This window comes from Leptopilina boulardi, unplaced genomic scaffold, assembly GCF_019393585.1.
Source record: "Leptopilina boulardi isolate dan_hultmark-lab unplaced genomic scaffold, ZJU_Lbou_2.1 LbouV2_213, whole genome shotgun sequence".
NCBI lineage: Eukaryota > Metazoa > Arthropoda > Insecta > Hymenoptera > Figitidae > Leptopilina > Leptopilina boulardi.
In genome coordinates this window covers 984,587-1,006,287 of record NW_026137767.1, presented here as the reverse complement: position 1 = coordinate 1,006,287, position 21,701 = coordinate 984,587, and the positions used below count along the sequence as shown (strand labels likewise).

The 21,701-nt window shown below is 29.0% G+C and overlaps 2 protein-coding genes across 3 annotated transcripts in view; one reads left to right on the top strand and one right to left on the bottom strand.

The window, feature by feature from the left end:
- LOC127279020 (uncharacterized) overlaps window positions 1-21,701 on the top strand; it is a 335,741-nt gene that overhangs the window by 4,264 nt on the left and 309,776 nt on the right. The window lies entirely within an intron of this gene.
- LOC127279018 (ionotropic receptor 75a-like) overlaps window positions 1-21,701 on the bottom strand; it is a 149,122-nt gene that overhangs the window by 56,609 nt on the left and 70,812 nt on the right. For both annotated transcript variants that reach the window (XM_051301088.1, XM_051301089.1), the window contains exons 3-5: window positions 20,093-20,401; window positions 19,731-19,858; window positions 12,125-12,286 (exon numbers count right to left, since the gene is read on the bottom strand). In XM_051301088.1, coding sequence (XP_051157045.1) covers window positions 12,125-12,286; window positions 19,731-19,858; window positions 20,093-20,401 — 599 coding nt within the window. The remainder of the gene's footprint in view (window positions 1-12,124; window positions 12,287-19,730; window positions 19,859-20,092; window positions 20,402-21,701) is intronic.

Below are 21,701 nucleotides of genomic sequence, written 5' to 3'. Positions count from 1 at the left end.
ATTTGGTAAATTGTAGTGATAGTGGTGCTAAATGAGTGTACAATTTTTGAATTTGAAATTTTTAATATTTTTCGAGATATTTACAATAACAAATTTGAGCAATATTTTTTTGCTTTACTTATAACTTTTTTCATATTAAAAATAGAGAAAAATGTTGTGAATGTTTTTTACGCGGAAGATCTTAAACTTTTAGAAAAAAATTATTTTTTTAAAAAAATATTAATTTTTAAACAATTTGTTTAAAAAATAAAATTTGTTTATAACTTTTAACCATGTTCTCCCTCATTTAGAAGCGCGAAAAAAATCATGAATATTGTTTAAGTCATAATAAATTGATGGTTAAATTTTTGAGATGGCATTATTTTTTGTTTTCGAGATATTAATTAATTAACTAACAAAAGTTAATAAAAAATGAAATATTTTACGAACAAATAAAATTACAGTAATTTAAAAAACACCATTATAATGCTTATCAAAATCCGCATCCAACGAGCCCTATATGAACTATTTCTAATAAACGGGTGTTAAATTAATAATAATTAATAAAATTTATTTAAATAATTAATAACATTTAAGGAAATGAAGATAAACCGTCAATTCTTTTTTTATTTGGAAGATCATCTAATTCTGTGTTAAATAAAACCAGTATAAATAACATTTTTAACAAATCTAAATTATTAACAGATGATTTTTGAAAATTGAGGTTTTAACACCCTACGACACAAGTTGGAGGGGGCTAACTACCTACTCGGCATGGTATTTTTCAGTCTTTTTCTAAATAACATTTTATAATTAATTTTTGATTCTTGGTAATACTTAATATTCTTTTTTTGACACAGAATTAGATGATCTTCCAAATAAAAAAAGAATTGACGATTTATCTTTATTTCTTCAAATGTTATTAATTATTTAAATAAATTTTATTAATTATTATTAATTTAACACCCGTTTATTAGAAATAGTTCATGTAGGGCTCGTTGGATGTGGATTTTGATAAGCATTATAATGGTGTTTTTCAAATTACTCTAATTTTATTTGTTCGTAAAATATTTCATTTTTTATTAACTTTTGTTAGTTAATTAATTAATATCTCGAAAGCAAAAAATAATGCCATCTCAAAAATTTAACCATCAATTTATTATGACTTAAACAATATTCATGATTTTTTTCGCGCTTCTAAATGAGGGAGAACATGGTTAAAAGTTATAAACAAATTTTATTTTTTAAACAAATTGTTTAAAAATTAATATTTTTTTAAAAAAATAATTTTTTTTTAAAAGTTTAAGATCTTCCGCTTAAAAAACATTCACAACATTTTTCTCTATTTTTAATAGGAAAAAAGTTATAAGTAAAGCAAAAAAATATTGCTCAAATTTGTTATTGTAAATATCTCGAAAAATATTAAAAATTCCAAATTCAAAATTTGTACACTCATTTAGCACCACTATCACTACAATTTACCGAATTTTGAGAAAAATCCGAGACATGACCCCGTCTTCTCATATGAAATGTCTCATATATATTATATAATAAATTTTAAATTATCAATTGAATTTTTATGCAATTAATTTTTAATTATATTTTCTATTCATGAAAAATTGTTTAATTTTTTTATATTTTCAAAAAATGGATCTCCAAATTCAAATAAATCAATTTTTAAATTGAATAATAATTCACGTTAAAAATTGTTGAACCATAAAATAAATTAATTTTTCAATTTTATTTTATTTTTTTCATTTTCAACTTGTAAAAAATTGTAAAATTTTACAAAAAACTGACTTGATTTATTATGAAATTTTGTGATCTATTTATTCAATTGTTAAATCAAACTTAATGATTAATATTCATAATTCTTCGCACGCAAAGTTTACGAAATAATTCTATTTCATTTTATTTATATTTTAAAAATTTTATTTAATGAAATTACTATTTTGAAAAATTAAAAATTTTAATTATTAGTTATTTTGTAATTCATTTGTCATAGGAAGAGCAATAATTATTTTGATATTATCTTTTTAATGAAAAATGAACAAAAACGCAATATATTAACTTATATTGAAATGAGTAATTTTTCATTTCAATCTGTTGATTTAAAACTATCAATTAATCCACCTATACATTTCTAATCTTGATTTACGTTTCGCCTTTCTATTAAGATTTCACATTCGCAATGCTCATTCCTTATTTAGATATTTTTCGAAAAAATTTTTGTTTCTATATTTTAGAAATTCATTCACAAATTAACGCCATCTAGTGTTTAACGCGCGTATCACAGCTGCCGCTGATGGTAATATACATATATATGGTAATTCAACAACTCTATGCTCTGTACACTTAAAACACTTATTATTAATTAATTATATCTCAATTTATTATTATTATTATTTCATAAATAAGCACTCTAAATGTATATTAACCATTCCTAATAGTTATTTACTAAATATTTCGTCGATTAACGATAATATTTCACAATGAACCGAAACGTAACCGAATCGTAACCCAATTCGGTTACAACTCGGTTTTCCCAATCCGCCAGGGAGTGCACCACTGTTTTTTTAAGAAAGGATTGTATCCATTTCAATTTAATCCTTTTTATCATTCCTCGAATTAAAGAATCCTTATTCTTTTAAAAAGAATAAGTAATTATTTTTCTTTGCATTATATCGAGTCTGAACTCAAATTTTTATAATGTTTAAAATTTAAATAAAGAAATTTATTAACCTTTTGTTTATAAAATCTGATGTTTTATTTAATTTGAAAAAAATAAAATCTTTTCGAATCTTTCCGAACCGACCTTTCTTCTGTTAACCAAGAATTGGGACTGCGGCAGACCGAGTAAAAGGAATACTATTTTAATTTAATTTGAATTTTGAATCATTTCTTTGCTTTGAGTTTTCCTTGATTATAGAATTTGACAGTCTTTGAGTAAAAGCCTGGTGGCCGTGTGTAATCTTCAGACTAATTTGACAATTAATAATAATTTTGATTTAATTGTCGAATTTAACAGTCTCTAAAATAGTTTGCCTGGTGGCCTTGTGTATTTTTCCAGACTAATTCAACGATTAATGAAAAATTTATTTAATCTATTTAATCAATTTAATTCTTTTGTCCCTTAATTATTTATTTATTTTGCTTCCTCGTGGAGGAAGCTTTGTAGTCCTTTCGTTTATAAAAATTTTAAAAGTGTCGGAAACAAATTTTTCTCTATATAGAAACATGTTATACGAGATCCTGATGAATTGTCCGGATGTATGTATGTGTGTGTGTGTAGATCCCTTTTTTGTTTAGAAGATAATTTTAACAGGTTTTAATGTATTTAGATAAAATTTGGTAGGCTCTTTTATCATATTAATATTTCAAATATGACCAAAGGTTTTTTAAAAATACTCAAAAAAAAAAAATTTATCGTCTTTTTTCCAAAAATTATTTTTTAATCGAAAAAATTTTTAAATCGAAAAATTAAGAATAAGGAGCCTTCACTCTATATGAGGAATACAGAAAAAATGGCCCCATTCTCTATAACATCATTCCGGAAAATTCGAATAGACAGAGGTGGCGTCCCTTGCGGGAAAAACGCGAAACTTGATTTTCAAATTCAAAATATGCTTCTGTCACATTCACATGTGGTTTTGTTTACCAGAAGCATCAATTTTATTTTTGTGTTTGAAAAATAATCGTTAAGTTTGATGGTTTAAGTAATATTAAATTGTGCCAGTGGAAAAATATAAAAGAGGTATGTATATTTGTCATAAATATAAATATAAATAATTATAGATTAATTATAAATATAAAGTAATTATAAGTATATTTAAATATAATATTACTGATATTATATTAGCCTAGATTACATATTATAATTACATTGTAATAAAGTTGTGCAAAAATTATATAAAGAAATTATTTATAATAAAAAAAATTTTATTGTACAAATTTTAAAAAATTTTAACAAATAATAGAATTTTTAATTCTTGAAAAATTTTATAAATTAAATTATTTCAAGTTTTCAAGATATATAAATTAAAATAATTGAGATGTAATTGAATTTAAGTGTTTACAAATGTTTTTCAACCTTGTCAATTTCTTACGAATGTCAATCTGTAGTCATATTTATAATTTTTTCAAAATAATTAATTTGTTTACTTATAAGTATATATTACCAAATCTGTGCATTTTGTGTAATTTTAGGAAAATTTTAAATTAACTCATATTACGTTTCTTAATAAATCATTGCAGATGCCTTCTTGTTTTGTTAGAAATTGTAATTTTTCTGATTATCGCAACAAAAAGGAAAAATTAAATCCACTGATGAAGAGAAGTTTTTTTCATGCAACAACGGTTATTATAATAAATTATTTCTTACTTATTATAATTTAAACAATAGATATAAAATTGTAATATTTTTGTATATATATATATATAATTTTTTTATAGGACGAAATGCTTCAAGCATAGAGAGACGCAATCCCTGAAGGGGAAAAGTTTGAAAAAAACATGTTGTGTGTGATTTACACTTTTTAGATACAGCAGTGGGATTACTAATAGCGCTAGTCGCTATTTAGCGCTTTTCGTTATTTAGAATTAAAAACTTACATATTTTTAGTGAAATTTGTTCCAAATCATGGAAAAAATAAAATACTGTTGACAATTTCTTCAAAGCTTAAACTGCAAGATGGTAATTTAGAAGAAAATATAAACATAACCCCTCTAGATAAGGACATTGACATAGAATTCATGTCAATTTCCTAAAATATTTTATCTACGTAGCAAACAAATACAACATAATTGTAGATTGAATTCTCTAACTTCATGTTTGCCAACTGTTAGTTTCAAATAAAATAATTAACTCGTGACGAAATAAATTATACTTTAATATTTCAAATAATCTATTAATTTAATAAATTCAATTTTATTTTACTCTCCTTGCCTACGGCAAAGTTCGAGGAACCAAATACAATTTTCTTAACCTAGTTACATACTATCCTTAAATACTAATACAATTTTCCTTATCTTAACTAACTTATCTTAACCTTAACTTAACTAATTCTATCCGCCAGTGCCCGGGCTTCCGTTTCCAGTTCTTTTTGCCCATACTGGCTTCGTCCCCTATTACGCCCTTCCCTTATATTTCCATTCTCACCTCTCATTCAATCCTCTTCCTCTCATCTTTTCTCCCCTCCTTTCATCCAATTTTCTCATCCATTCCTCCCCTTGCCCATTCTCATCCAATATCCATCGCACCTTAGCCTCTTTACCCCAATCCTCATTCATCCCACTCGTTTCTTTCACACACCTCTCTAATACATGTTCCCAGTCCTCTACATCAAACTCGCACACTCTACACAGCTTCTCCTCTTTCCTCATCCAATACCTACATTCTCTCATTCCCTCCCCCATCCTATATCTCACCATTCTTTGCCATTTCGCTTCTTTCCTCAGTTTCTCTAAATATCTCGGCTGTCCCACATTCTTCACCATTTTATACCATCTATTATACTTAGACACTCCAATTTTTTCCCATCTATCCTTACCATCTCTTTCTTTCCATGTCTCTTTTACACCATACCAACCCCTGTCATTCTTTCCCCAACATTCCAAAGCATCCGTCCTTTCTTTTTCCCACTTCGATTGTACATTCTTTCCTATTCTCTCTCTCTCTCTAATACATTCTCTACACAATTGAGCCCATTCATTCCCTTTTCCTTGTTTCAATCTCTCCTCAAACCCCCATGCTCTCCCTCTCTGCCGTACTGCCATTTTCTCCCTCTCTATTTCCTCTCTCAACATGTACCCAGGACAACTTGCGCTTACTCCCATTGTCCATCTCATATACCTTTCATTCATTCTTTCTACTCTTCCTCTCTCCTTCCATCCCCATATCTCTACCCCATAACACAACACTGCCCATACTAACGCATCAAACAACCACATTCTCTTTTTCCATTCATTCTTAAACCTTCTCTTTCCAATTCCCCACACTTGCCCCATTATCCTCCCCGCTTTCTCAATTCTCTTACTCACATGCAACTCATAACCCCCATTATACTTTAGCCAAAATCCTAAATAACAAAACTCATCTACTTCCTCAACCACACTCCCATTCAATTTCCACACTTCCTCATCCCCACTCTTTCTATTCCTGAATCTCACCATTTTCGTTTTCCCCACATTCACCCACAAATCCTTTTCTTTCGCATACAACTCAAATTCTCTCATTAACAACCTCATACCACTTTCACTCTCTGCTAATAAAACCACATCATCCGCATATGCTAAAGAATACAATCTCCCTTTTCCCAGCACTACCCCTCCTTTTCCTCTTTCTTCCATTTTTTCTTCCATATCCGCCATTAATAAACTGAATAAGGCTAAGTGGGCACCCTTGCATTAGACCTCTACCCATCCATATACAATTCCCTAATTGTTCTCCTACTCTCACCCTGGCTCTCACATCGACATAAAGCTCTTTAATTCTCTCCACGAGCCCGTCCTCTATTCCTCTCTCCTTTAAGGTTCTCCACAATATTCCTCTATTTACAGATGGGAAAGCAGCCTTAAAATCTACGAACAATCCTACCAATTTACCCGCTTTCCTACTTAGATTCCTATTTATCAGGTAATTCAAGGTGTAAATGTGGTCCATTGTTCCCATTCCTTTCCGAAATCCAGCTTGATTATGTGGTATTCCTCCCACTCTCTCCACATTCTCTTCCAGCCTTTTCCTTATCACTTCTGCATAAACCTTATAACCTACCGGCATTAAAGTAATCCCTCTATGCTCATCTACCTTCTTTGCTTCTCCTTTCTTTGCCAAAGGAACAATCAACCCCGTTTTCCAGTCTTCTGGCCATCCTTCTCCTCTCCATACCTTATTAATAATAACCCACATCTCATGCTTCACCACATCTCCTCCATAAATCATACTTTCCGCCTCGATCCCGTCATGCCCCGCCGCCTTATTCCTTTTTAATCTCTTAATTGCACCTTCCACTTCTTCCATACTTATCTCGTTCACTTCTTCATTCTCAATTTCCCTTCTCTGCTCCCCCACTACTCTATATTCCACCCCCCCACTTAGGCCTTTAAAGTATCTCGTCCATTCTTGCATGCTAATATTTCTATTTATCATCTCTCTTCTCTTCCTCTCTCTATTAATTACCTCCCACTCTCTTCCTTCTCTCACCGCTTTCTCTACTTCCTCTATGAACCTCTTCTTCTCTTCCTCATTTTTCTTTCCAATCAGATGTTCGTGTTCCTTCTGCCGTCTCTTATATTCCAATCTATTAATCCGTCCTTCTCTCCATTCCTTGATATTCTCTCTCATCCATTCTTTACTCCGTTCACACTCTTCATCCCACCATCCCTTTCTTTTTGTTTTTTCTTTACCTTCTTGTCCCAATTCATTCCTTAACCTTTCTATATTATTCTTCATTCTCGCAATTCTCTCATCTATACTTTCACTCTCACTACCCCTCGTCCATTCATCCTGCACTCTCCTTTCAAACTCCATTAGTTTTTCCACTTCCCACTTTCCCATTTTTATTTTCTCCTCTTTTTCCTTCCACTCCCTGACATTTTTCCTTCTGCTTATCCCTTCTACTTCCACTATCACCGGGAAATGATCTGCCCCAGTCTCTCTCCCTACTTCCATTCTTCTTATCCTTTCTCTCATCTTTTCTTCAGCCAATACATAGTCGATCACCGTATCCCCCTTTTTACCAAACGTGAACTCCCCTCCCTCGTCTCCCTTTGTATTACCATTGCATATCATCCATCCTCTCTCCTCTAACATCTCAATCAATCTTCTTCCATCTGCATCCACTTCCTTATGTTTAGATACCCTTTCATACTTTTTCGTTTCCTCATTCCATTCTCCTCCTCCTAATTCCCCCGTCCATGCATTCAGATCCCCTCCAATTAGCACCATTCTATCCCTTCCTATATCCATCCATTCTTCTACGTTCGCCCATCCTTCATCTTCTCCTCTTCTTCTATATACCCCCACCACGTCGACTTTCTCTCTTCCAATTTTCAAAGTTCTCACCATACAACCATCTGTTTCATTCATACCTCCAATTCCCCTACCCTCGTTAATCCCCACCTTCACCCCAGAGATCATTCCCCCCGCGCTTCTTCCAATATCATACGTCCTTTTTGCCCCTTGCATTTTCCACTTATATCCTCTTGGTAACTTTCCTTTCATTCTTCTCCAATCCTTACTTTCTACCCACGTTTCCATTAGAAATATAACTTCCCATTTCTCTAGCGTCTTCCAAAATCCTTCATCTTTATTTTTCCAACCTCCAATATTCCAATATCCTATTTTTATTGACCTTCTTCCTCCTTGTTTCCCGTCCTTCTTCTCCCTCCTACTCTTCCTTTTCTTTGTCTATCTCCTCCTGTTCTTTCTCCTGCCTTATTTCTCCAAACCCCTCATCCCTACCTACCCCTGCCTGTATCCACTCATCCCCTTCTATCCACCATTTCACTCCATTTATCCAAACACAGTCTCTCCTTAAGTTGACAACATTGCCCCTACTTCTCTCCTGCCAAGCTTTACTTTACCAGCCTAAATTTAAAAATTGATAAATTTTTTAAATTAAATTATTTTTTTAATTAAATTAGATATTTCTTTTAATTGCTTCATTTCTTCATCGTGGGAAATCCTTATGAATTTGAAACATTCTTGATTCTAAAAAAAATTGTTAAATTATAAAATAAAGCAAATATGAGAAAAAAAATACACAGAAAAACAATTGTACCAACCTAAATATATCAAAATGATACCATTTTTTTAAGTCACCCGATAGCTAGAAAATTTTTTAAAGTGAATGTAGCTTTGAATCGCTACGTCCATAGAGGTATTGAAAAAATTGTTATCCGGACAAAAATTCCCAATACAAAAATCCAAACTAAAAAGTTGACTGTAAATGAAATCCCAAAAAAATAATTTAACTCTGGACTTTATTTTGTGGATTTTTTGACTTTAAACATTTTTATTTTCGATTTTTGTATTTTGGAATTTTTTCGTTTAATTTTCGGTTAGCATTTTTTTGATTGGATTTTTTGTCCTGTAATCAAAAAAATTAATAATAAAAATACTTTAATATTATTAATATATATTTTGTTTTCATTTTTAAAAAATAATTATTTCTAGGTTTTTGTAAAAAATAAGGAAATATTTCTAGAGCAGTGGCAGTTTGTAAATAATGTAGAAGACATTACTAACTTGCTTTTATTTGTTTCAAGCCTATTACCTTGTGCATTAAACATTAAATTTTTAAAATATTTAAACTTTTGATATAAAAGAAGGATAAAAAATAAACATGATAAATTTTTGCATTTGATTTATTTAATCAAAAATGTATTAAATTAAAAAAATTTTGATTACAATTACAATAAGTCAATATTGTATAGAGTCCTATAATTTTAATTTATCAACAGTTTTCAAAAGTTTATTTAAATCATTAATTGTTAATATCTTTATTTCTGATGAAAATGACATAATTATATCATCTATATAAATTTTTACCTTCATATTATAAAAAACTGCAACTCTTTTTCTAATGTCAAAGTTGTTTTCAACTCTTTGAAATCCAAAAAAGTAGTCACTTCCTTTTGTGAAACACCAGTTTTCACAAGGCAGTGGAATATAGTCCAAACAATTTCTTAACTCTGCAAAAGTTAATTCCTTATCATAATTAATTAAGGTAATTCCGTTTAATGTATTGAATCCTACGGTTATCTGTTTAAAGAAAAATAATATTGTTAATTATATATTTTAATTTTTATAAAAATTATTATATTATTATAATATATATATATATAAATATTATATTATTATATGCATATTATATTATATATTATTAAGAATTTATAGCAAATACTTACTTGGGAATTACTTTGATTCATGATAGCGATCGTATTCTTTAAAATAAAAGAAACAAAAACATTCTTCTTTTTATAAACAATTTAATCAATTGTAATTACAATTACAAAAAATTGTAATAATTTAAATTATTATAAAATAAAATTTTACAATCAATTAAAAATATTATTTAAAATGTCAAAAATGGGTATTATCATAGCACTCATTTGGTGTTTATTATAGTAGTAGCAGACGAATTTATAAGGTTAAAATCGACAGTTTCGTGTTTTTCCCGCAAGGAACGCCACCTCTGCCCATTCGAATTTTCCGGAATGATGTTATAGAGAATGGGGACAGACTTGACATTAGAGTGAAGTCTCCTTATTCTTACTTCATGGTCAAGACAAATCGATCGGTATATATAAAGTATAGTTTTAATTCACATTTTGGCTATAAAATTTTGTGATTATTTAAATTGAAGTTAATATATAAAATAATTGTATTCCTTGCATGAAAACAAATCGATTGGTGTATATAAAGTATACATTTGAGGTAAATTTAATAAATTAAAGAAAGTTAAAACAAAATTCCAATTTTAGCTAAAAAATTTTGTATTTATTTAAATTCAAGTTTAAATATGAAATAATTGTGTTCCTTGCATTGAAACAAACCGATATAATTGTAAATAATTATAATTTATATATTATTTTTCATTAATTTTTAGAAATTTCAGCTAAAATGGGAATTTTTGACTTTTTAACTTCCATTAATTCTTTAAATTTAACTCAAATTTATAAGTACTCAAATGTTTACATTATTATATTATTTTTGTATGTTTATTTCAATGTTAATACTTTCTCCACGAGGAAGCAAATTTTTTTGCTGATCGTAAAGAGGAAGCAAAATGTTCATGTAATGAACATCTGAATTTACAACTTGTTTATTTTTGTCCCAAGAAAAGACTGGCACCCAACAAACAATTTATTCAAGTCTTCCCTTTGTAACTTTGATTTAATTAATTGATTTTTTTTCAACATTCAGCATCATTAAAAAGTCATTGGTTACACACTATAATCAAAGTTACAGAATTCAGTGCAACTATTCAGCTTCAGGATATTCTCGATTATACAGCTAAAAGGCGTAAGTGTGGAACTAGATGATCCGCCACCTAACAACCACCAAACGATTCCAATAGAAATTTTAAAGATTTAGATTTTTTATTATCAATCACCAAACGATAAAATTATCTCGTTAATCTTTTGTTATTTATTATTTCATTTCTATAATTTTTGATAGACTCCTTGAAGAGGAAATCAATTAGATTTCGAAACGTTGGAGTAAATATATTTTTATTTTTTGTCCGAATGTTTTCGTTTTTATTCACTTAATTTTATAAAAGATCTCGGATGTTAAAGATTAATTTTACAAAAAAGATTTTTTTGTTAGTTGGTATGAATTTTAAGTTTCAACATACAAATAAGATATGGTTGGAATAGTAAGGAGATGAAAATATCAAAAATACAATATTTAAATGTGAAATATTGAATTCAGAAAATTTTAATTTTTTTTAGTTTTCGTAAAACAGTGATTATATTTAATTTATCGACATTAATTCTTTTTTATTATTTTAACTCAAAAAAAGTTTTGGTTTGTGTATTTCTAGCCAATTATCAATTACCCTAAAGGAAAAGAATTTATTATTTTCCTGTTTTCCAGTGTACTGTTAAAAATTTTCCGAAATTTCAATTTCAGTGTGGATGGGGCTGCCTAACAAGGACTTACCCTTTAAGTTACCTCTCTTCTAAACTAGGTATCGTTAAGGGCTAAAGTCATCCCTACTACTTATACATAAAAAAATCGAGTCCGAAAAATTTTGATAATACAATGATTCCTCTACGATGAAACTATACAATAAAATATAGTAGATTTAAAATTGGATTTAATTTAAATGTTGTACATGAAAGCAAATAAAAATTGCGTTACTCTCTAAATCTGAATTAGTAAAAATGTTTTAGTAAATTAGTAAAATCTCACTAATTTAGAAGCAAAAAGTGAGTCACTAATTCAAATTAGTAAACATTTTTACTAATTCAGATTTAGAGAGTAATTAATAATTTAGCGTAGTAAAGTATCTGACATAAAAATTCTTTGAAATAAAAGTTCAGTTAAGCTAAAAATATATTAATTTTATTGATAAAAGGAGGACCAAACTGTGTACACTTTGCTATTGCTACTATTAAAAATATTAATTTATTTTACCTGAATAACCATGGAGTTGCTGGAGGAAAAACATAATTTAATCTATCGTCTGTCACTGATGCAGGTATTCCTGCTAAATCTATCTCTCTTCTACCTAGTGCGCTTATCATTGGGCCATTTGTATCATTAGGCATCCATTCAGTAAACTCTCCAGCCTCAATTCTATAATTATTAATTATTAATAATAAGGAACACAGGTTTAAAATTTCAAGTATCGCTGATTATAGTAAACTAGTGTTGCTTAAAATCTATGAAATTCACAATAAATTTCCCATAAAACAAGTGCAATTTTTTCCTAAATTTGCTATAAAATCAATGAATTCATTTCTGCTTTGAACCAGTTCTTAAACCCTAATAAAAATAGATTTTTCACATAAGAGTTTAAGAACTAATCCAAAGCAGATCTGATTGTCGGAAAAACTGCTGTCAAAAATAATTATGCTCATTATTGTTCAATCAAGCTCGACTAATGAGAAGATCGTTTTGTTGCACTTGCCTCTACTAAAAATCGCTTTACAAGATATTGTACAAGAAAACATACCAGTACTGGTCCAGAAAATGTACTAATTCTGGTACAAGAATTTAAAATAAGTTTTTATGTGAAAACTTATACAAGAAAATAAACATGTTTTTGTACATATTCTTGTGCAGGTCTAAGTAAAAGTGCTTCTACTTCTGAAAATTCTTACATGGGTTCCCGTATCATAATTCATAATAAAACCTTTATAAAATCCGTGGTAAATTCCTACATGTAAATTTAAAAAAAAATTAATACATGTAGAACGTTTTGCGCTAACCAGCCCACCCTTCTCTGCAAAATTAAAAGCTTTTAATATTATTGTTTATACCCGGAAATTATTCGTATACATAAGTACTTTCGAAAACTATGTGACCTTTTGGAACATCCAATATGGCGGCTTCAATATAATTAAGGACTCCGATTCTATAAGGGGCTCTACGCTTCGGGCAGCCGCCTTGCGACCAGTCAGGTTCTCCAAAAATGGAAAAAATTTTAAAAACGCTATCCTGTAGGAAATAAAAATCCGCACCTTTTTTTCCTTTGAGATTTTTTATAAAACAAATATTAAAATTAATAGAGGCAAAAAAGTAAAAAAAATTTTTACGATAATTTAATGTACTTTTAAAACATAACTCGTAATTTCGCCAAATATTGATGGATTTCTTTGAAAATTTGTGCATTTTATTCAGTTTATACTGTTGAAGACAACAATAATAAAAAATTCAAAAAATTGTTATTATTTTATATTAAATAACAATAAAGTTTTAATTTTTAAAATATGTGTTTTTCAACCTTCTAATGAAAAAGTTATCGAGGGAATTTTCATTCTGGAAAAACTTCTCGCGAAAAAAGTTCCAAAAGTTTGGAATTAATTCTCTAAGAAATAAAGAAGTTATAAGGAAAATAGTAAAAAACTATTTTTCCTTTTTCTTCAGCAGCAGCCATGACACCTCACGGTTGAGTTTCTCCAGGGGCATTCTTATTATATAATTCGCCCTACATTCGAGCATGCAAAAATATCGTATCAAAGTACATTAAATTATCGTAAAAAATTTTTTTACTTTTTTGCCTCTATTAATTTTAATATTTGTTTTATAAAAAATCTCAAAGGAAAAAAAGGTGCAGATTTTTATTTCCTACAGGATAGCGTTTTTAAAATTTTTTCCATTTTTGGAGAACCTGACTTGTCGCAAGGCGGCTGCCTCAAGCGTAGAGCCCCTTATAGAATCAAGGTCCTCAATTGTAAGAATTAGCTTTGTTGATAGTCTGTAGCGTTGTATAGTCGTGGGACCGTTTTCCCTTCTACATTGACTATGTGTGCTTAGCGCGCAAACGGAAGAGAAAGCAAGTAGTCAGTTCGTTCTTTTATTCAGAAAGAGAAACATCATTGATAAATAAATATTCAGAGCTTTGTGATAGATTGGTATATTTTACTTGGACAGTTAAAAGTGACCTTACGTTCGAAATCAAGTTTTCGATAAAAACGACTTTAAAGTTGACAGGTCGAAAATAATGTTCCTGCACGTTGAAATGAATTGAAACTCTTTACTCGGAGGTTTTTGGGGTCGCTGATTACGAATCTACCATCAGATTTTAAAATTAAAAATGGCGGATTCAATATGGCACCCAAAAAAATGAAAGAATCATATGGATTCGCTACAAACATATTATAAGTTTAAATAATTTAAATGAAACATGCTACTCGAGGATTTTTGAGGTTGCTGATCACGAATCTGGCATTAGATTTTTAAAATTCAAAATGGCAGATCCAATATGGCGGATGACAAAAATAAAAATTAGTTAGGTTTGCTTGAAATTTGTTATTCAGGGGGTTATTGAGGTCGCTGATTACAAATTTATCATCAGATTTCAAAAATTCAAAATGTCGGATCCAATAGGGCAGAAAAAATTTAAAAATTGATCGGATTTGCTTAAGGGGAGATTACGGTGATTTTTTTTATACCGGTCGGGTATCAGTGAATGACTCAGAGGCACTCACTGCTACTTGACTGGTATTAGATTACTTAAAAATGATCTTTAAGAAGCCAAAGAAGGATTTTTGTATCGAGACGGTATCGTGGATTGAGTAAGAATCACTTTTTTGTTTAATATCTACTTAAAAAACTTTAATCGCGTTTTTCTCAAAACAGCACATTTTCAACTTTGTCACACTCTCATTTTAAAACTATTCAACCAATTAACTTTAAATTTAGAAAGTATGTTCCTTGCATGTGTAGTTTTTGTGTAAACTAGGATTTTTAAAATCCATTAATATTTTTAAAAGTTATAAACATTTTAAGTTGCAAAATTGTTGTCGAAAAATGAAAAAAGTCTGCCAATCGTTTCTTTTTCAATAATAAATATTTCTCATTCTAGTTTACACGAAAGCCAAAATAGTGCAGATTAAGAGAATGTTGGTTTTTTCATTTTAGATTAACTGTTCCAGAAAAAAGTGCCAAACTTTTAAGGCGCCGTCCCACGACAGGGTGAAACTCCGGTGTAAAGTGAAAAGCAGGAGAACGAAAGAGATAAAGATATCTCATTATCTCTTTCGATCTCATGCTTTTCGCTTTACGCCAGAGTTTCACGCTGTCATGGGACGGCGCCTTTAAAATGTACCACTTTTGGTAGCCATTTTTTATTAGATTGTTTAAAAAAAAAATTGTTTTCAACTCTTTAAAATATGTATTTTATCATAAAAAAATTGTAACTAATAAATATTTTTTTTACGATAAAAAAATCTTTGAAAAAAACTTCAAAATCACCGTTAGCTCCCCTTAAAACTAGTTTAAAAATCTGATGCCAAATTCGTAATCAGCGACCTGAAAAACCCCCCGAGTAAGAAGTTTTAAGCAAATTCAGCCAAGTTTTAATTTTGTTATCCGACATTTTAAATTTTGAAAATCTAATGCCAGATTTGTATTCAGCGACCTCATAAACCCCCAACTAAAGAGTTTTAAACTAATTTGATCAATTTTTATTCACCTATTTTCTACTTAAATTTTTTACGATTTTTTAACCATTTGTGTCCATCTTTGAAGCGCATTTGTAAAAAGACTAATGAAGCTGGAGATGCGCGGTTTGATGCATTGAAAAGAGCACATCTTTTTCAATAAGAATCATCAAAAAAGTAAAAATCTATTTTTTCGGACATAAGGTCCTTTTAACTGTCCAGGTCACATATATATTTTATTATAATAAAAACCCTTAATCCTACATGGTAGCAGAGGTTGTTTGTGGTAACGATTCACGTAATATAAAAATGAAATAAATAATTATTTATTAAAGAAACGTACATTTAAACAAAAAACAATTATTCTTACTAATTCTAACCTCTGCATTAAAAACCTTGTGAAAACAGTGTTTTGTTGGTAATTTTATTTTGCTTTTCGGAAAATATGGTTTTCTACCTTACCGACGTGGAATATTAATGTAACGAAGGTTTTTTCAAATTTTCTATTTTAAAAGCAGTCCAAAATTATTTAAATAAAAGTGTGAAAAAAATTAAAAATCGCCGTTCTTGTATCTTTTATTTTTTACTGGGAAGGTAAAACATGTCGGCGCGTGCACGGCATGACAGACATAGATTTCCGTTCAGAGAAGTCAGCCGGAATTTTCAAAATTTTTAAGAGATTATTACAAACAGATAAAGAGAATAAAACACATATAAATAATAATAATTGATATTATGGAGAGATTACGGTGATTTTGAGGTTTTTTTCAAAGATTTTTTTTAAATTAAGCAAAGAAGTGATTCTTAATCAATCGGCAATACCGGCTACATACATAGATCTTTCTTTGGCTTCTAAAAGATCATTTTCAAGTAATCTATTGCTAGTGAAGTAGCAGTAAGTGCCTCTTGGCGGTTTAATGCTATGCGGCCGGAATAAACGTGTGCGTTCGCACGCTCAGTGAGTTGTTGCTACTCAATTTATATCAGTTCTAGACCTTGTAAACACTTTAAACTAATTTTTCCGTGTTCTTAAATGGATATACTAACCAAAAATGAAAAAAAAATAATTTTGATTTTTTGAAAAGAATCACCGTAATCTCCCCTTAAAATTCGAGTTGTTATTACAATTAATTAAGTTATGTAGATTTAGATAATTTAATTATATTTTGAAAATTACGATAATGAAGTATACGACTTTATCAGCAAAGTGCCATCTATTAGATATCATTTAAACTCCTTGGTTCAGAGTTAGGTGTTTCATGTGATAATTATATCCATTTGGTTTTTCGACAAATAATTATCAATTTTTGAGTTAATTTTTGATCTGAAAAAATAAGCTGCGTGCTCGAGTACACTGTGCATCTGCGAGGACTCGAACCGCCTTAGGTGGCAGAAGTCCCGCGTTAGGCAGCAACTAAAGTGGTTCGAGTCCTCGCAGATGCACAGTGAACTCGAGCACGCAGCTTATTTTTTCAGATCAAAAATTAATTCAAAAATTGATAATTATTTGACGACAAACCATATCTATATAATTATCACATTAAACACCTAACTCTGAACAAAGGAGTTTAAATGACATCTAATAGATGCCACTTTGCTGATAAAGTCGTATACTTCATTATCTTAGTTTTCAAAAAATCTTAATCAGCAAAAAATATAGTATATCTATATAAATATATCTAACATTAATTTAATATATAAAAATGAGAAGTGTTATAATTAAAAATAAGATAGAAATAAAAGTTACTCAATCTGACTGAATGTAAACAACTGCTCGTAAATGAATTGAATTTTATGTACAGAGTTAAAAATAATTTTATAAAATAAAAAAAAAAAAGTGGAGAATATTTTCTTGGTTTGGTGACAAATTCTGACCTGCCTTGCTGACGGATTCTGATCACTGGCTATTTGATTGTATTTCAAAAATTTTTAAGTTTTTAAAAATAACTAATAATTAAATTAATTTTTTTTGAGCATGTTTACAAAGTTCTGGGGTCAATGATTAGACTAATACTTGTGTTCAGTAATTAATTTGATTATCGACTAGAGAAATCGGTACACTGAAAAAAAAAATTTATTTGATTCAAATACTTCAAATTATTCGAAAAATATTTAATTGGTTCAAATACTTTTTATTTGGATCAAAAAAATATGTATTTGATTCAAATAACTTGAATTATTTGAAATGCATTTATTTGAACCAAATAAATCGTATTTGGTTCAATTAAATAATTAATTGAATTGAATTAATAAATTTATTTAATACAAATAATGAGTTACTTAAAACTATTCATTCATTTATTTCACTCAAATATTTCGTTTATTTGATTTGAATATTTTGTATTTAATTCAAATAACTATTTATTTGATACGATAAAATAAAATACTTATGTCTAGTAAATATTTATTTGAATGGAATAATTTTCATAATTGATGCAAATAATTATTTATTAGCTTTGAATATTCCATTTATTTGATTTGAATATTTTGTATTTGATTCAAATAACTATTTATTTGATACGATAAAATAAAATACTTATGTCTAGTAAATGTGTATTTGGTTCAAATACATATTTATTGGATAATAGACAAGTAAATGATGTATTTGGATTAAATACTTTTTATTTCATTCAAATAAATTCTTTTTTCAGTGTAGTATATCCGTGACCCATGCATGTGCTTGTGCAACCAAAAACCAATTGATTTTCGTTGTAATAATCGGAGTCAAATAACGGCAAGTGGTGTACATGTATGTTTTGTGCGGTGTGAAAACTCGATTTTTCGTTCCGGATTAAGACAATCGCCGTACAATTGTTTTGGTTCAGATGCATGAAACACTTTTCTGTTTAGTAAAATTTTAGAGATACCTGGTATTATTTAAAGAAAGGAAATTAAAAGAGAAAATTTCAATTTTGAGGTAAAAGTTTAGTATAAAATTCAGAGTTGATTTTAAAATAATTTCCGAAAAATAAAAACAAAATATATATTGAATATAAACCATACTAATAGAGAGTGTTTCTTCAATCCTGGAACAGATGACAAATGTAAATAGATGGGATTCAGAGGATGCAGATGATGATCATAATGAGGCATATGCTGAATATTTAAGGACCAGATGTCAAATATACGAGTCTGATCCTGAAGAATACAATCAATGTAAGAATCAACATTTTTTATTTTTTGTCTGATTGAGAATTCAGAGTGCTGTAAATAAATGTAAGATGAAATTTAAAATTTTTAAAGAATTCAGAAAAATTTTATAATATTGCAGAGTGAAAACGCAGATCTAACAATTTTTATAAAATCCAGGTAATAAGAGGGTATTATTCACAGCAACTGTTGAACAACAAAGAATCCAGAGCAAACAACTCAAAACACATTGGAACTTTTAGAGACATACTCTTACAATTAGTGTGACATAAGACAGGTGAGACATACTGCTGGTGTGACATGTGTGAAATATGACAGTTGAGACATACTACTTGTGTGACAGGTGAGACTTAATAAGCTACTAAACCATGTTAAAATATAAAATTTTCTATGCAGAATAAAGTGAACCGTTTTATTATCGATTTCAGCAGTTTAATTAAACCGAAAACATAACCGTGTTAGCTGAAAACTCAAAACTTCAATCCCCTCTATTTTTTATAATTTAAAAAAAGGTTATTTTTAAAGATTTTGTTACTTTCATATATGACAACAATTCACCAAAGTATCAAGCCAATCCTAGAATTTTTTTTGCTTTTTTCTAAGAATGTCACTTATATGAATATATATGTATATATATATATATATATAAAGCTAATTTACCCCCTGGAACATCCTATGCATATCTTAATTGCCATAGGCTTTCAGATGTCCCTATAAAATGTTCGTAGAATATCGTGAAATATTCCTAAATGATACGGTTGATGGTGTCTTACACATTTATTATTATTTAATTATTTACTGGAAATCAATATAACGTTTAATGAGATATTTTATTTGCAATAAATAACAGTAAGAGTTTTTTATTCTCTGTAAATAGCAAGAAGCATTAATTATTAATAAAAACCAGCGCTATTTGTAATCACAGAAAAGGGTTGTGGGTATATGTACATTGAAGATTTATTTAAACATTAAATGTAACTTACGTAAAGTTAAATATTTCAGAAACATGTAACCATAAAGCATATCCAAACTTTCCTATCGTATCTAGTGTTTTAGTAGAATAATCCTGTAAATACTCAGCTAGTTGTTTATCTTTTGGTCTATAATTTATCTAGAATACATACAGACATAAATTGTTATTTTTGGAAGCTTACAAAAATATTCAAATAAATCGTTTGATATTGTTTAGGGTCAGTTTCACCAACTTCGAATAAGAGTTAATCAGTGATTAAATTTCTAACCGACCAAACATAAGCGGTTAAATTGGTCGGTTAGAGAATTAATCAGTGATTAAGTCTTAATTGGAGTTGGTGAAAGTGTCCCTTAATGTATTTAATATCCTTACAAGGCCTGTCATTTTCAAAATCATTCCGTGAAAATTCCATCTTCTTGAAATTGACTCTTTTGTTATTGAGATATTTAATCCAATGTTTTTATTCCAATTTCCAGCAAAACTCACATTCAAAATTCCTCCACGATATTTGCAATGATTATAAACATCATAAAACAGAATTTTCTTGTAATCCAATATGCCAATCATAAAGTCTGTAGTAATACTAAAAGATGTATCATTTACAACTTTTAAAGCTTGTGTTAAATTTTTACTTAATACAAGCCAAGTATTTAAGTTTTTAAATAATTCCTCTTTTGATGCCTAAATCACAATAAAACGCAAAAAATAAATTAAGTATAAATAAATTTCCGGTTGCATAAATTGTTATAAACAATGGTCAAAGTTGGTGAAAGGTAGTTTTTAAGTGCTCGTTGCTTTCCTCTACATTTTAGAGGAAAAAGTTGTGATTAGAAAAAAGGTATTAAAAATACCTACAAAATGGTGGGTAGCAAGTTAAAATTGGATAATTTGTTTAAAAGTTACTGAATTTAAACCATTAAAAATGGCACTTTTTTAATTGTTTAATAACTTTGTTAATACTAATCCAATTAGAGTGAAACTTTATAAAAATGTGCCCCTCACGACACTAAGCAAAATGAAAAAACTTCGAACCTAATCGGATGAATAGTTTATAAATTATTCCATTTGTTAATTAAAAACATTTTGTTTTTCAACGTAATTTCTACAGAACGATATGAAGCGAATTCAATTTTTTTTCATTTTACTCTTGAAGAGTGATGCTATCATGTACATAAAAATAATAATCGAATTTTACTATTTAATTGCATAATTATCGATATACAAAAAAGGTACTTTCTTTAGTTATAAACAATTGCAATTACTCGGCCATTTTTTAATCTCTCGAGTTGAAATAAAAGTCATTGACTTTCTTTTTGCTTTAAAAAGCTTTCAAAAAAATGAAAAACGATGTAGCTTAAAGGGGGGAAGATAATTTTTTATTTTCAAAAAATTCCTGCTGGTATAATTATTAATATTTTTTATTCAAATTCACGGTATCTACATAAAGTTAAATTTGTGTACTATAGGATAAAAAATAATAAGTAATGTAAAAATGTTTTTTTGTTATTTATATTGATGGTCAAAGGGAGTTCTTTTTTTTGCTATGCTCCAAACGGCGGAGTGGGGGAACTTACAGCGCCGGTATCCGATTGCCACAAAATTGAATTCGCCCGTTCAAATTTAGAAAATTTATTTAAGTAGGTTAATTACACAGCCACACAAAAAAAAGTGCCCGGGTTGGGAGATCAAAGTACCCTACCCCCATGTATTTTGGGCCGCTGAACACGAATCTGAAGTCCGTTTTGTTCATGCACGTGTACGTTTTTTCTAACCTCAAAAAACATTTTACATTTTTGATGGTATACGATTTTATTTTAAATTGATGGATTTATATGAAACTGGGTGTTTAAGGGTTTTTGAAGTCGCTGATCACGAATCTTAATTCAGATTTTAAAAATTCAAAATAGCGGATCCAATATGGTGGACAATTTTTTTGAAAATTAATGATTTTAGAATTTTTTTTAAAAATTGTTGGATTTTT